We start from the raw sequence: 17160 nt of genomic DNA, 5'->3' as shown, positions 1-17160 counted from the left end.
AAACTCATATAAGTTAAAAACCTCATTACATGCGGCACCTACAACTTTTTTTAACTCAACATATTTTTATACTTGAAATTCACAATATTTTTAATCTCTCATAAATAGTACTAAACTCATATTAACATCCAAATACATTTAAGCTTATTTTAGATTGGCTTTATATAATTCACTCCACCTACTTAATTTATTACTATTCATAAAGAACTCAGATCGGCTCAACATCCAAATGCAGCCTTAAAATTATATTAGGTGGATTTCATAAAACTCACTCCATCATTTTAACTCATTATTATTCATAAAAAAAATTCAACTCAGCTCAACGTTCAAACGTAGCCTAAAATTGAACTATCTTAAAACGTGTTTTTAAAAAGTTTTATATAGGACTATTTTAATTTTAGCCATAATCAGCATCAGTTTTTTAAGATTCTCTCATGATTTTTTAAACAATAAATTCAAATATGGAATCTAATAAGGAGAAAATGAAAACAGTAATAACAATAACGTTATGATGGGATTTGGATTGTGAGTTAAAATGAGATGAATTGAGATGAAAGTTATAAATTAAATAAAATATTATTTTTTAATATTATTATTATTTTAAAATTTTTAAAAATTGAATTGTTTATTGTATTTTGTATGAAAATTTTTAAAAAAATTGTAATGATTATATGAGATGAGTTGAAACTATCTTTGTATTCAAAGTTGAAAGAGTGATCCTAAGCTGCTGTCCAGCAGTGACCGCTGGGCGTCCCGCCTAGGCAAAACTCTTATTTTTTATTTTTTTTCATTTTTCCTTTTCACATTTTTTAACACCTTTAGAAATTTTAAAAAATAAAAAATATCAATACACTAATAGTCACTTCATTAATCAGTAAGTAAAAAAATTAAATACATGAGTAGGGTAAAATGAGAGGGCATTATAACATTATTCTAATATTAATATAGACACTATCTATCATTATTTGTTTTGTTACATACAATTACTTTTATTATTTTTTTGTGTACTTCACTGATGTGATTATGAGTGTTAACCGATCGGTCTTGACCAGAGAAACTGATTGGACTGGATCAAAGTTGGTCCGATTCGATCCCGGTCCAAGAAATAGAGGGCCGAAGTTGGTTCGGTCCGGTCCTCGTTTAAGGGTTTCCCACTCCGGACCGGACTAAATTAAAAAAAATATATATTTTATATATATTATTTATATAATAATTATATAATTTATCATGTAATTCCCATCCAACATATCACTATTAAAAATATAAAATTTTAAATATGTTATTAACGAATTAATATCCTATCAATTAACTACTTATAATAAAAAAATATATGAATTAACTAATGTATAATATGAATTAACTAATTGTATAGTAATTATATAAGTTAATATTATAATTTGTATCTAATTTATTATTATTGACCCTATAAAATTTTTGTTTATTAAGCGACTCTAATTTATTATTATTGACGATATAAAATATTTATTTATTAAGTTAGTCACTTAATTTATATTAATAATTCATTTAATTTTAATTTAGTATTTTACATAACTTTTTATTATTATTTTATTTAAAAACAAGAGAATAAAAAAATAATTGGGCTAAACTGAATAGATCGGATCGGACTGATTCCTAGGGATGTTCGATCCAATTCGATATGGGAAAAATGATGGGTCCATCATTGTCAGGATCAGACTGAACCGAATTACATCTTTAAATATGATTGGTTAAAATAATTATTTATATTAAAAAAATAAAATAATTTATATTAATAGAATGTATAAAGAATACGCAAAATTATAAAATCGTATCACCTATAATTTTTTTAAAAATAAAATTAATATCGACACAGCTGTTTCCCTCTCCCCCGGGTCTGCCCATCCCTGAAATGGTGAAATGTTGCGACGCGTGCCACCGCTTCAAACCAACCAACTACCGAGTTACCAAATCCTAGAAAACCTAATTTTACAGCCCCTTTCTTCTATTATTTGAAATTTTGAATGCTCTGGAGAAAACCCTAATCAAAACCTTTGCCACCCAGACCATAAAACGTCATTAGCAAATAAATGGCAAGCTTCGATCAAGCTCCACCTGGTGATCATAAGGTCGGAGAGAAGATTTTCAAGACCGAATGCGCTCAGTGCCACACCGTCGATAAAGGCGCCGGTCATAAACAAGGTCTCTCTCTCTCTCTCTCTCTCTCTCTCTCTCTCTCGTTCGAATTGATGATTTTTCTTTTATAATATATATATATATATATATATATATATATATATCGTGTATGTATGCAGGTATGTACTTCTGTGTTCAGTTTCTTGAGAACTTGATTTCATTTAACTTTAATTGTTCCTCAATATTGAGTTTTATTGGCTCACTTCGTTTTTAGGCAGAGAAAATTGTTTTATATGGCTAATAATCATTTAGAATCTCGGTTTTGGTCGAATACATCGTGGGATTTGGCTAGAATGGGGTGACACGGAGATGTTATCTAAATAATCAAAAGATGGAGGAAGCTAAGTCGCTGTTTCTTTTAAGAGCTAAGTCGCCAGAACACATAATGGTATCAGCATAGGTAATCAAAGATATTATATTCATAGAAATAGGCAAAGCCCAAGTACACATGAAGTATACCTGAAGAAATGCCTATCTAGAAGTTACAATAGAAAGAAGAAGATCATGGACACTAAATCCGTTACAAACTATGGCCCCTGCCCATGAGAATAATAATTTAAAAAAGACAACTTTTAGCTCTTCCAGTGTTCTCTCATTATCTTCGAAACTTCTTGCATTTCTCTCCCTCCAAATACACCAACACAAACATATTGGAACCAACCTCCAAATTGCCGCTATCTGAGAATTGCCGCTACCTGAGAATTGCCGTATAGTCCTCTCTAGCTTGCGAGAAAATCCACCAATCTACAAGGCATAACCCAAGACAATCCAACTCTTGAGAAAAAATCATCCCACATGCCCTTGGCCACCTCACAGTGTAAAATCAGATGATTAACTGAGTCCCCATGCTTCTTACACATACTACACCAATCTAAGACAATAACCTGTCGTTTCCTCAAATTATCTATAGTAAGGATCTTGTCCAACGATGTTGTGCAAACAAAAAAGGCTGCTTTTGACGGGGCTTTCGTCTGCCATATGCTCTTCCACGGATACATAAGCTTTCCGGAGTTTGTAAGCTTTTGGTAAAAAGAACTGACATAGAAAATACATTTCTTAGAATGATTCCAAAGTATCTTGTCTCCGGTGCTCCCTGAAATACTTGTAGAATATAATACCGCAAAGAATTCTGTAATAGGCTCCAACTACCATAATTACTTCAGCATATTATGGTGAAGTAATACGGAGGCATAATCTAAATCATCAGGGAACGCACAAATTTTTATGGATTCATTTACGCAATTCCAATACAAGTCATAGAAGTTAGATTAGGATTCTTTAGATTTTATAGGTAACTCTAAATGGAGTTCTCACGATCTTAACCATTATCTTTAATTAATGGTTCCCTTCATGCCATTTTAGCACGTGTCACGTGCAGAGATCTTGTCATTTGATAGCATGATGAGCTTAATATTTCATTTTGTTATTACTAGAAAGTTCTAGTGACGTAACCCAAATGAACCAGCGGTGTACACAGGATAACGCCTAGTTAAGAAAGAGAGGGTAGCAAAAATTAGTAAAATCTACAAAAGATGCAAAGCGAGTATTGTTGTGGACTGTGGTCCACTCGTACAAAGGTGAAGATTTCAGCATGGAAAGTTCGAACTCTGGCAGCGTTCTCTCGCAATCTTTAAACTTGTGGGTGTTGAGCTCCTTGCAAATACTCCACAGTAAGCACAAATGTCCTCCTTATATCTACACCCATGTTTCCACCTGGTTACCTCATCGAGCCACCATGAACTCCATCACTCGTAGTGACATCACCCATTTTATCCCAAGAAGTTAGAAAATTGTTGCCCACAAGGCCGTCACTTCACAGCGAAGCAAAAAGTGGTCAATGTTTTCCCCTACATTTATTTCACATACAAAACCAATCCATGACCATAGTCACCTTCTTCGGATTATCCATTGTTAGGAACTTTCTTAGAGCCACCATCCATATGAAGAAAATTATAGCCTTTTGTGCAATGTTCTCTGTTTTTTTCGCCTCAATTCAATAATCATTTGAGCATTTCTCTTCTGCAGGACCCAATTTGAATGGTCTTTTTGGAAGGTAGTCTGGCACAACTCCCGGGTACTCCTATTCCACTTCAAACAAGAACATGGCTGTGATTTGGGAAGAGAAGACATTGTATGAATATTTGCTTAACCCAAAAAAGGTGTGTATGATTTGTGTTTTCCTTCAATTTTATTACATGCTTGATCATGCCATTTGATCGAAGCAGCAAAATGGTTCTGTGTATAAATTGTAATGCGTGGTAGGCATGGCTATATGGGCAATAGCATGCATGCACTCTGTCTAATGGTTTGAAAATTTAGTAAAAGTATTTCGATGTTCTGTACCTGAGAATTAAGGGTAGGTTTGGGGGGTGAGATGATAATTTTGTGTTTTGTTTTGAAGTTTAAAATATTAAGTTTTAATATTATTATTGTTTTGGGATTTGAAAAAGATGTATTGGGATTTAAAAAAGTTGAATTGTTTATTATATTTTGTATGGAGATTTGAAAAAGGTGTAATGATGAGATGAGATGAGATGAGAATTTTGTGTTTTGTTTTATGCTCCAAACCTGGCCTTAGTTCAAACTAAAGGGTTCATGTGGGTTTCGAAATGGCGTGCACATACTCTGGTGATGCGACATGTATGTATTACTGAAAAAGGGAAGTGATTTGTGTGTTTGAGAACTCCATCTTATGAAATTTAGGCCAGTGCTAACTGATATTTATCTTGGCAATACTATTCTATTTACATTTTCCACAAAACAAGAGAGAATGTAATGCATCATTGAAGTGGACCTACGAATGTTGAAGTGTTGCTGATTCAATTATGTTTCCTTTGTGAACTAGAATTGACAAGATCATTCAACTAGCAGTTCATTACAATGAAAGAATCCATTTATACCTTTTCTGACTTTGGAACCTTGTGTATAAAACTATTAGGACAATCTTCTTCAATTGGATGTTGCTAGGGAGCTGTAGTTGTTAGTTGTCTGTGTTTGAAATTTTTTAGGTTATGTGTAGGTCAGTTGTGTCGTGATGTAACCCCAAGGGGTTGGCCCAAGTGGTGAAGGCCTTGATCTTGGGGTATCACTCCGTCAAGGTCCAAGGTTCAATACCTCATGGGTGCAAACAATCATTTGGGGCCATACCCCCTGGTGAAAAGCCAGCGACTTAACTAGTTCTGTGTAGGGAAACTTTTGAGGGTGTGATGCACGGGACTGGGGTTTATTCTGCTAGGGCCCTGCTTTGGAAAGGTTCATTGACATAAAAAAAAAAAAGTTGTGTCGTGATGTTGGAATGGCAAAGAAGAGCATAAAGATGTAATAGCTCACCATTATGTCTTATGTTACTTTGAGGGAGGAGAATGCTTAAAATTTTTGGGGAAATTGAGTCAGGTGTTGAGATTGAATTTTGAAGTCTTTATTACCTATAAAAAGAAAGGATTGAACTATGAAGTTTATATTTGTGATCTCTTTTCATTGATCAAAAAAATATTCGTGATCTCTTTTTGACTGGGTGAGGGCCATTGTGAGGTTTCTCCTCTTCATCCTCCCCTTAGTTTTAGATCTTTGTATTATTATTATTACTACTACTACTAAAAAATAACACCTTCGAATGTACATCTTTTTCGCCCTCTGTAGTATTATTACTCGATATATGAAAAATGAGTCGCTATTTCTTGAAATGCTTATAAAATCTGGTTTGTGCAGTACATTCCCGGAACAAAGATGGGTTTTCCTGGATTAAAGAAGCCACAGGAGCGTGCAAACCTCATTGCTTATCTGAAGGAAGCAACTTCCTGATCTTTTTTACTTAGGTTACCTTTGTATATTCTAATATTTTCTCAATATTTGAGGAAGAAATTTTGTGCAGGGTAAATTTATCTGATGTGGCATTTCTGGAGCTATTTATGTTTTTTTTTTAATATAATTAAGATCCAACGTGTGACAGTTGAGTGTTTGGGTGGGAGAAATGCGTGGATCGTGGAAATGATAAAAATGCGTACTAGAAAATGTGAAATTGAACAAGTGTTTAAAACTCAAATACGTACTTGGAAATGAAAGCCGACAAAAAATATCGTCAGGAAACGTAGAAGTTGCAGCAGTTATGGAGCGAGCACCAACGTTAGCGGAAGTGAAGAAAGTAGAGGAAGAGGATGTTACTTAAAATTAAATATTTCATGTCCTTCAATTGTTTTGTTGCAAAAATAACTTCTCAATTGCATTTAAAAGTAACTCATCTCAATTCATTATTATAATATTTTTAAATTTTTACACAAAATAATAAAAATATAATAAACAATTTAATTTTTTCAAATTTTAAAATATTTTTTCTAAATTTTTACATAAAATATAATAAATAATTTATTTTTTAGCTTACTATTTATAATCTATTTTAATCCATCTCAATTCTTCTCAACTCATTTTTGAATTCAAATTACTCCTAAAATCCTTCCTGATAAAATTAATATTTCGTGCAACATTATCAAAATTAGACTTTTGAAAATAAAAATACAATAATTACGGGTTAAAAGACCAGTGATTTGTAGAGAGACAGAGACTTGTTACTGCAACATCACCAAAATGTTGAAAAGATTTTAGAGATTCCATACGATATGAACACTTCTCTTCTTATTGGTTCTTATACGAATATTAATATTTATTATGTTATAATATAATAAATATCATATACCGACCGGTCCATTTTTTGACTTTTTCCTTTTTTGTCTGTCCGAACGATTTTAAATTAAACTTTTATCTCCCTCATGATTCGTCCCCGTCTCTCATTCTCTGTCCAATCACTTCCTCTTCCAGTTCTCATTTCCCAGGTTAGCAATCTCTACTTTTTATTTGGTTCTTGACGCAGTTTTCTTTCTACTTTGTAACTGATACACGTTTCATTTGGACGATTGATCGCTTAGTTTCATCTACTACATTTTTCTCACCATCTAATCGGGAATTTACGTGGATAATTCGTATTCATGTAGTTATCTCTGTATTTTTTTCAGGCTATGTATATATTTGTGTGTTTCTATGTATATTTAAGGTATCATGAAGTTTCTATGATGCAAAATAATATGACGAATTTCCTGTGCGATGGGTTGGGGAGTGAAATATGAAGTCGTGTGTGTTTGAATTTGGATTAAATGAGGTCTGCGTTTGGTTGTGCAGATCTGGACTCAATTAGAAAATATGAATTTAGGGAATTACTCATTATTTTTTTCGGAAGGGATTTTGATTTAGTTGACATATTGTTGCAGTGGATATTGGGCCTACGAATCATAAACTCATTTTTAATACTGCTCGTATTGATTTTCAAATAGTGAAATTAGAATGCTTATGAGATTTCTATGCTCGGTGTCTTCTTCACTTCAAAATTGTCTTTGTATGAAATACATGAAGTGCAATTTGCTTGATTCAGTTTTTCTTTTTTAATACACAGGAAAGATGCTGGAAAAGGTTTTTATTGAAGAAGAGAGGGACTCCTCTAAGTCTTCAACTAATAAGGTACTCTTATGCTCGATTATATGTTAAGAGAAGTATGTCAGAAACTCATAATGTACGTTCTATTATTCTTTTTACTCTACAAGGGTTGTAATGATGTGCATTACTCCTGAAAAGGTAAAATGATTTCTGTTTGTAGTTGTATAGCTTTTTAATTAGCTTTTCTGTAAATTGTCCACCCCGCCATAACTTGTATATGTGTTGTATTAAGCAATATTTAGGTGTGTTATCTGTGTTTTTGTTCTAAGTAGTTGCCTATTCTATCTTGCTAATGATGCTAGTTGTGTTTATAGGAAAAAGATGCAGCAAACCATGGCCAACATGTTCATAAATTTGATTATAAATTCCTTATTTCACTTAATATATATCATTAGAATTCCGTTGATGTCAAGATGACACGAGGATAGAATTAATCTTTGGCCTTAATACTGTTAAGCTACACTGAAATACCATCAATAGGCCTGTCATCTTTAAAACACGAAATGTTAAGCAAATTAAAAAGAGGCTGGGTAGTCAATCACACTTCTTGGTGATGCTTGGATTATCCCCTATGTGGCCAATTGCTGAAAGCATTATTACTATACGATGTTTATATTTACTTGTTGCCATTTCTTTCTTTTTCTTTCCTCTCTCTCTGGGGTATTGGAGGAATGTCAAACTATTTTCTCAGATTACAAAGTAATTGAGAATTCTTTATTGGCGTCCAGTGATATGACTCTAATTGACATTAGTTTCGGGCTTGATGCTTCAAATTCTTCGATTGTTTGTAGAATATCTAATTTATTTTGTTTGTCTGGAGTAAGGTTGATCCTGGGAAGCCTGCATCACTGACCTGGCAGCGGATTTTAAACAGTGAGGGAAGAGCCCTTTCGCAGTTCACTCTAAGTTTGAAAGAGATGGTTCAGATGGTTAGTTTGAAAGGGATCCTTCAAATCCTTCGCTTCTTTTATATTATATAATCAAGGCTTAAAGACAAGTAAATTGCTTTATGAAAGGCCCGAGGCCACAGATGCTCAAAGACAGATACACACGCAAACATATATGTATGTACAAGTTGATTGTGCATGCATGTAGGTTGGCTGGCCAGTATATATATTATGTACACATTTTCCTTCACAAGAACATGGACTCACTTATTCCTTTGCATATTAACCTTGGCCTAGCTGATGGAGCAGAATTACACGAAAATTTCGTGGAAGATGTGTCTTAGCCCATTTATTATGGTTTCTTGGTGAAAAATCTTGTCTTCTACCTTGGTATATGTGCCAACTACATGGTCTATTTTGTTTTGGTAGGCTCCGATAGGATTTCGACTGTGGCGCCATGTCCGAGATGAGGAAGCTAAAGGAAATGTAATTTTCATTCTTTTTATCCAGGATGTCCGGTTTGTATTGATGTATTGGTTATGGCAAGAAATCCAGGTGATCAAAACTATCAAGTCTTTTTGCCACTTGAGCATTGTTCTGTTCTTTTTGCAGGGGGTTTTTATAAATCCATTTGCTAAGCGCCTTGTAACATCTTGTCATGGCATTCCCTTAGGTGGTATAGGGTAGGTGTTCAATCTTCATCATTCACAAAACGTACTTTTTACCATATCATGTTACTTAAAAAGCCACATATACACATGTATATATTTTTGATATAGGGGGTTCCTTTTAAGCCCATATCACATGTAGTGCAGTAATAATTTTTGATTATACATCTCTCTAGGTACTTATTACTTGTTTTTGTATTTTTAGTGGAAGATATATTTTTGAACATTATGGATGTTATGCGAAGAAAATGTGTCTCCTCATTGTTTTGGAATTATCTTTATTGCTTCCTTTCTTTGAGTTTTAGAACACGCTGATCATTTATCATATGTTCGCATTTTATTGTTTTTTGTTGAAAAAAAATCCTCAGTGCAGGAAGCATTGGAAGAAGTTACAGAGGTGAGTTTCAGCGCTGGCAACTATTCCCTAGAATATGTGAAGAAAAACCAGTTTTAGCAAATCAGTTTTCGGTAAGTTCAAAGAATGTAATTTTGAGCCATTTTCTCGTTGATATGTTGAAGGAGCTATTATAGTTTCTATATGGTGCGTGAAAATTTGTCTGATGGTGGACCAATGGAAATGCGTTACTTTTTTTTTTGAAGTTTACATGAACGAACGTGCATTAATATCTTTTGTTTTGTAATATCTGGCAAAGTTAATAGTTTGCTATGTAATATAACCTCATAGTTCTTCCATGTGCTCAAAGTTTTAAATAACATATAATTCTTTTAATACGGTTTAACATTAGAAACTGTATTCCTGCATTTAGAAAGATAGGCGTTGCAGTCTTTGCGAATTTGTCTCCGTGTCAGAATGCACCATCATGGCTGTCTTCCCAATTGAATTGGAGGGTGATATGTAGAGCCATTTCCGTATCTGGTCTATTTATCCTAAAACAGCAATTACCTGACACGGAGACAAATGGGTTCGAGTTTATACCATAAAGCACTTACTATGAGAAGTGGGTTAGAGTTTTTCTTTTGAAACTACTTCATTTTTTTCTTTGTTTCTTGCTTAAACAAGGTGTCGTTTTGATAGCTAGAGAGAATGAGGCAAGATTGTAAGAGCTCGACCCTAGGATGGCTTGCTTCTCGCTTCGTGTATATTATTTACTATGTAAAATTACAAAATTGTACACCATTATATATGATACTCTAACACAAGGGCAATTAATAGAGACTTTAATATTTCCTACCATGTTTGGAATTTGGTTCATGATATAGTTCTGTCATCATGGTTATATGAAATTAATTTTGCAGATTTGGTCTTACCGACCAAAAAAAAAATTTTGCATATTTGGTCCTAGTTCAATTAATATTAAAAAAAACAAGAAAGAAAGTATCAGTAACTGTTATTTGAAATTTACACAGTGAAAAAAGATGTATCCTAGATGGAAGGTAATGGTCAAAGATGTCCAATATTTTATAGATGCTGGGAGCCTTTGATGAAAAGCTCATTGAAGTAGACTTTAAACTTTCAAATAATCTTGGCAATGCAGTAGTCTAATCATCTGATAGAAATAAGATATGGAGCTTTCGTTACCTTTACTATTTGTTCATTGATTTTTTTTATTGAGTTGTATATACTAACTTCAGAACACAACTCATGCAGGTATTTGTTTCGCGCTCAAATGGTGAAAAATATTCTACAGTAATGTGCCCAAGGAGCCCCGAGCTGCTTGAGTAAGCAACTATTTGCTACACCATTGATTTATGATTTCTTGAGAGCTTTGGTTTCATCTTCGTATGAACTTTGATAGCAAGACAAAAGAAAGGGGCAAAAAGCTTTTGTGAAATACGTAATTTGAATGCTAAGATTGCAAAAAAAAAAAAAAAGTGACGTGGCACAATATTGATTATAGAAAATCTTAACAAAGGAGGCACATTTTAACTTTTTGTGCAATGTCTCAAGTTTGATAGTTTAGGTATTGCAAACGGGTATCAATTTGGGGGTTCAAACTATATTTGCCCCTATAGAAATCTAGAGAAAATAACTCACTGAATACTATGTCATAAACAGAGAAAATGCAGTTTCAGGGATTGGATCTTGGGACTGGAATCTGAATGGACATAACTCTACATATCATGCTCTATTCCCAAGGGCTTGGACTGTATATGAGGGTAAATCTACATAGTTGGCATCTACAATGATTTTCATTATGAAAAGTTTGTATTATAACTGGGTTGCCTTTTGCTCTTTAAATGCAGGTGAACCTGATCCGGAACTTAGAATAGTTTCTCGTCAAATCTCACCTGTTATCCCCCATAATTACAAGGAGAGCAGCTTCCCCGTCTCAGTTTTTACTTTCACGGTAGGAAATGATCTCTTAGGTACTTGTTTCTGACATCTGACACTGTTAACCTTGGTATTAAGTAGTGACTTTAAATATCTTCAGCTGTACAATTCTGGAAAGACTGCTGCAGATGTCACCTTGCTTTTCACATGGGCAGTAAGTCATTTTTTCATGTTAGTCATGGGGAATTTGTCCTTTAGTTCTGTTATTTTGTTAGTTATATATTTTTAAAGTTGTCCTTGTTTGGATGTGCTAAGTACATATCGTGTAGATTTGAGAAAAGAAAATGACATGTTGGAATCCATTAGAACTAAAGGGAAATCTTTCTGAATGCCATTCAGAATTCTGTCGGTGGTCTTTCTGGATTTTCTGGTCAGCACTGCAATTCAAAAGTCATGTAAGAAAATTTTAATTAGCTTGAACCTTTACTTGATATATATTTCGGTTTTTCTCATTGATTTCTTATATGTATGCATGTGCATGTCTGTATTTTGTGTCTGAGTGTGTCCTTGTGTGAAGATTGCCATCTATTTTGTAGCATGCCTGTGGTTTATGCTGACCTAAAAGATGATCTATTCTGATAGGATGAAGGATGGTGTGCACAGTGTACTTCTGCACCACAAGTAAGTTCCTTTCCTTAAAATAGATGAAAAGGGGGAACAACAAAAAGTTCTGTCCTTGGTTCAATCAGTTCAATCTTTATATGGTTTATTTTGGATACCCTACCTGTAAAACTCCTCACATGCCACTACAGTACTGCAAATGGACTACCCCCTGTGACCTTTGCAATTGCAGCAGAGGAGACTGATGGAGTTCATGTCTCTGAGTGCCCTTGCTTTGTGATATCAGGTAACTCTCAGGGTATCTCAGCAAAAGACATGTGGCAGGAAATAAAGGAGGTTGGTAAACTTCTTGCTGTGTTTTTCGTGTGCATTTCAGTAGAAAGATATTTACTCAGTTTCATTCGCTTGCACATTTTGTGCCAGATATATGATTCTACCTAATATCCACAACTAACGATTTTGGTTTCATCTGTGTGAGACATGATTAATTAATGCTTCCTGGCTTTTCTTGGCAACAGATTGTTTATTCCTGCATATAGTTTTAATTTACCTGCACTGTTTATTTTATTCCTGCCTTTTAAAAAAAATCTGCAATTTTCATGAGTTGAAGAAGAATCACTTATTTGGATGATATTTTTATTCAGATCTTGCAATTGGGTTTATAGATTAGAAAGTTTATGCTCCAAAATTATGCCTTAGGCATCATGTTATTTATTCTCAGAATGTTTTTTTAAAAAAATAAAATAAAATAACCGTGGGTGTCCGGGCCAGCTTGTGCGCACCTCGACTAATCCCATAGGGCCCTGAAGTTAACGACCGGGTAAACCTCCAGTGGCCCTAAGGGGACTCAAACTGGTGACCATTGGGGAGCAAACCCAAGGCCGGACCAGCTGAGCTACCCTGCAGGGTTTAATATTCTCAGAATGTGTTTTTCAAATTGTGTCAGCCCAATTGTCAGAATGTCAATAAGTATCGTAACAGCCCAAAATCATGCCTTCCAATTGCATTTTTCAATACTGGCCATTGACGGTCATATCTTAACAGAGAGTTCACATTGCAACATTTTGGTTATTGGAAGGTATAATTTGTCAATTTGGTAACTTAGGGTGCACATTATAAACATCTGTTAGTCATGGGGTGGAAAGCATATTTTTCTATTTTCAGTATTAATGTTCTTTTGCCTCTGTTGTTCCTTTGCTTTATCCATGTAAGATTTTCAATTTTAGGGGGATTTTTAGATTTCAAGGAATCTTTCCTAAGTGGTATTTCTGCCATTTTCATGTTTAGTTTATCCGTACAGATAAATTGATGTTTATTGTCTTTTCTAATAGTTTGGATCCTTTGACCGCCTCAATTCCTCCGAGCCATCAGTGCCTTCAGCAACAGGATCATCTGTTGGGGCAGCCATTGCTGCTTCTGTTACAATTCCATCAAATGCAGTACGTTCTGCTACATTCTCACTGGCATGGGACTGCCCTGAAGTAAATTTTTTGAGTGGAAAATCTTATTACCGGTGGGTGGACCAGATTCTTGTGTGAGAAATATCACAAATTGAAACTTATCTATATGCTGAAAATTTTTATCAACAGGCGTTACACTAAGTTTTATGGTACTCGTGGTGATGCTGCTGCAAAGATTGCACATGATGCCATTCTTGGTGAGGTTCAAGTACAAGTGTGTACTCTCTCTGTTGATTATCTGTTTCAACCCTATAAATGTGGAGTCAACAGAAGATTTGAGATTAAGACTAATACTTATCATTCATATATTTTAAGTTGGGCCATAAAACTCTTTTGTTGACATACATAAGATTATTGATGTGTGGGAGTGTTAATACGCAGCAAGTTTTGTTAGGTCATACTTGTTATACCTGTTTTTCTTCTGTCAGTGCGCTTATTTTGGTTTATTTCTTTCTGAAACGTAGAGCATGGCCATTGGGAGTCCCAGATAGAAGCATGGCAAAGACCCATTCTTGAAGACAAGCGACTTCCTGAATGGTGAGTTTAGATGTTATTTTATTTATTTTTTAATGGGAAAACTAGATTAATAAAATTATATAGTACAATAGCAAGGGGTGGGAAACCCCAACAAAAATTACAGCGCAAAGAACAAAGAACGAGTTTAGATGTGTTATCTACTTGTTGCATGTGAAGTCAGATTCTAACCTATTCCGAAGGCTCTTTACAGGTATCCCATTACTCTCTTTAATGAGCTCTATTATCTAAATTCAGGGGGTACAATTTGGACAGGTATTTGTCAAGCTTTGGATCTATTCTTGTGCTTGTTGACTTAACTTGGTATACATGAGTTGTTGTTTTTTTCCCCTTCATGCTTTTGCAGATGGATCACCCCCGATGCATACTTTAGTGAGCATTGTCAAAAGGAAGTTTTCCCTTGACAGGTCCAGTTCAGGTCTGAAGGACATTATTGATGTACCCCCTCAAAATGATACTGCTGCTGATATTCTTGAAAGGATGACTTTAATACTCGAGCAAATTCACACCACAATTTCATCAAATTCTGCATTTGGAACAAATCTGCTTCAAAAAGGAGAAGAAAACATTGGGCAATTCCTTTATCTTGAAGGGATTGAATATCACATGTGGAACACCTATGATGTTCATTTCTACTCGTCTTTTGCACTAGTCATGCTATTTCCAAAACTCGAACTTAGCATCCAAAGGGACTTTGCAGCGGCAGTAATGATGCATGATCCCAATAAGATTAAACTTTTACATGATGGACAGTGGGTCCCAAGAAAGGTTCTAGGAGCTGTTCCTCATGATATTGGAATAAATGATCCATGGTTTGAAGTAAATGCTTATAACCTTTATAACACTGATAGGTGGAAGGACTTGAATCCAAAATTTGTTCTCCAAGTTTACAGGGATGTGGTTGCCACAGGTGATAAGAAGTTTGCAGAAGCTGTTTGGCCGTCTGTTTATGTCGCAATGGCTTATATGGACCAATTTGACAAGGACAGAGATGGGATGATTGAGAATGAAGGCTTCCCTGATCAAACTTATGATACGTGGTCTGCATCTGGTGTGAGTGCATATAGTGGTGGGTTGTGGGTGGCAGCCTTGCAGGCTGCATCGGCCATGGCACATGAAGTAGGTGATAAGGGTTCTGAAGATTACTTTTGGTTTAAGTTTCAGAAGGCAAAAGGTGTGTATGAGAAACTATGGAATGGTTCTTACTTTAATTATGACAGCAGTGGAGGAAGTTCAAGTTCATCTATTCAAGCTGATCAATTGGCTGGACAATGGTACGTTGTGACTGGAGCAACGAGTTTTTTGGCATATTGTATTCTTTAAGAATCCATTCAGATGGGTTCTTTTTAATTTATGCATATATGTCTATTTCTGTGTGCGCACGCATTTGTGTAAGTATGCTTGAATTTGTATCTGGTTTTTGATTTGTAAGAAAGAAAATTTGCTTTGATTTTTCTTACCCAAGGTCAGGGAAATATCTTCAACATATATATTTAACGGCTTCTGGAATCAATTGTTCTTGTAGTAGTGTGTTTGCATGTTCGACAATATCTGAATATACTAAAGCCTGTATTATATTATTGTACGCTGGTGCTCATAATTGTAGTTTTTGTATTTTAAACAAATGTAATGGGGGGGCTCTGGGTCCTACTGCCTGTGGAATCCTAATTTTTTCCCTACTTTACCACACAATGGCGGTGGACTAAAGTTTCTGGGTATTCACTTTTAGGTATGCTAGAGCATGTGATCTTTTTCCAGTTGTTGATCAAGACAAGGCAAGAAGTGCACTGCAAAAGGTCTATAATTACAATGTCTTAAAGGTGAAGGATGGAAGGAGGGGGGCTGTCAACGGGATGCTACCTGATGGAAAGGTCGACTTCTCTTCCATGCAATCGAGAGAAATATGGTCTGGAGTCACTTATGCTGTTGCTGCGACAATGATCCACGAAGATATGTTTGATATGGCATTTCAGACTGCAGGTGGAGTCTATGAAGCTGCATGGTCCAAGGAAGGACTTGGGTGAGTCGGCTTTTCTTTTTCATTTTCTTCTAGAATTTTTTTATTTTATTAACTTGATGAGCTCAATATAATCATTACATGATAAATAAGGAATCAAAACCGATAATACAGCTTGTCACATTTTACTGAAGAGAACTTCCTCTCATTCCATTTTTTTCTTTTTAACGATATTGATCGGTTTGCCCTATTATCCTTGACCCATTCCCCCCACCTGGCAAACCTAAAAAATATATATAATTGTCGGTCTTGTGCAAACTTCAACGCAAGTCTTATTGGCCCTGTTAATTGGCCCTGTTAGCAGAATCAATAGCTTTTCTGAAATGCAACACAGAACAAGATATTCACTAGGTCATTCATTCAAGGCAAACATTCCTCACAGATAAAATAACATGTCATATTTTTGGGTTCTTTTAATTGTTGATTGATGATTTCAGCATAGATTTCCTTGTAGCTTTTTAACGTGTACCCATTCTGTCAACAGTTATTCCTTTCAGACACCTGAAGGTTGGACGACCGAGGAGCAATACAGATCCCTATGTTACATGCGGCCTTTGGCTATATGGGCGATGCAGTGGGCTTTAACGAGACCAACAACCATGGAGCCAGAGATGAAAGCAGAAGTGAAGGAAGATTCTCTGTTTAGGGCGCATTCTGGATTCTCAAAAGTTTCTCGACTTTTAAAGTTGCCCGAAGAGAGAACGCGTAGAAGAAGTTTTGTACAGGCTGTATATGAATACACTAGGAAGAGGATTGGGATGTAACTGGTACAGTTTCTGCTGCTGTCTCCAAGTCTTTAAATTGATTCTTTTTTTTAAAATAGATTAAAAAAAAAAAATTGTTGGGGGGTATAGAAGCAGTGAAGCACCCTTCTCATTCAAAGTTCAAACAACAGTAGTGGGTTCTATTGTTGTATTTTTATTTTTTATTTTTCCTAAATTGTGTATCCCAAACAAATAGAAAAGAGAAACATTCGTGAATAAACAACAGAATAATGTAGCATTTGGAAGCATCCCTCTTATACATATCCCCAATGTCTTTTAGATTTATACAGTGGAAAAGACCCTCCCACGAGTTCTGTATAATT

At 35.0% G+C, this 17160-nt stretch overlaps 1 protein-coding gene and 1 pseudogene across 4 annotated transcripts; both read left to right on the top strand.

Annotated features, from left to right (window-relative positions):
• The first annotated feature begins 1858 nt into the window (after positions 1-1858).
• Positions 1859-6073, top strand: LOC108988924 (annotated as a pseudogene).
• Positions 6074-6907: 834 nt separating this feature from the next.
• LOC108988923 (non-lysosomal glucosylceramidase) lies at positions 6908-17098 on the top strand. 4 transcript variants are annotated; one of them, XM_018962324.2, is made up of 20 exons: positions 6908-6998; positions 7613-7677; positions 8478-8582; positions 8970-9026; positions 9153-9223; positions 9577-9676; positions 10818-10888; positions 11226-11326; positions 11414-11517; positions 11602-11655; positions 11841-11896; positions 12084-12122; positions 12254-12398; positions 13394-13575; positions 13652-13719; positions 13987-14059; positions 14250-14311; positions 14403-15330; positions 15786-16076; positions 16558-17098. In XM_018962324.2, exons 2-20 carry the CDS (start codon positions 7618-7620, stop codon positions 16835-16837), a joined length of 2847 nt encoding a protein of 948 aa, XP_018817869.1. In that variant the 5' UTR covers positions 6908-6998; positions 7613-7617; the 3' UTR covers positions 16838-17098. The 4 variants fall into 4 exon arrangements, with proteins under 4 accessions (XP_018817869.1, XP_035540385.1, XP_035540386.1 ...); XM_035684492.1 differs by having other exon boundaries at positions 8970-9223; XM_035684493.1 differs by lacking the exon at positions 6908-6998 and adding an exon at positions 7051-7153 and having other exon boundaries at positions 8970-9223.
• The last annotated feature ends 62 nt before the right edge of the window (positions 17099-17160 follow it).

The sequence above is a fragment of the Juglans regia genome, chromosome 13, assembly GCF_001411555.2.
Source record: "Juglans regia cultivar Chandler chromosome 13, Walnut 2.0, whole genome shotgun sequence".
Taxonomy (NCBI): Eukaryota; Viridiplantae; Streptophyta; class Magnoliopsida; order Fagales; family Juglandaceae; genus Juglans; species Juglans regia.
This window is presented reverse-complemented; position numbering and strand designations above follow the sequence as displayed.

What these genes read in the sequence shown, in the direction of transcription:
- LOC108988923 (XM_035684492.1), top strand. Translation starts at nt 7,618, where the DNA reads ATGCTGGAAAAGGTTTTTATTGAAGAAGAGAGGGACTCCTCTAAGTCT. An exon ending in TGCACATGATGCCATTCTTG is followed by an intron (nt 13,720 to 13,986) that starts GTGAGGTTCAAG and finishes TCTGAAACGTAG; the next exon opens with AGCATGGCCATTGGGAGTCC. An exon ending in GATCAATTGGCTGGACAATG is followed by an intron (nt 15,331 to 15,785) that starts GTACGTTGTGAC and finishes ATTCACTTTTAG; the next exon opens with GTATGCTAGAGCATGTGATC.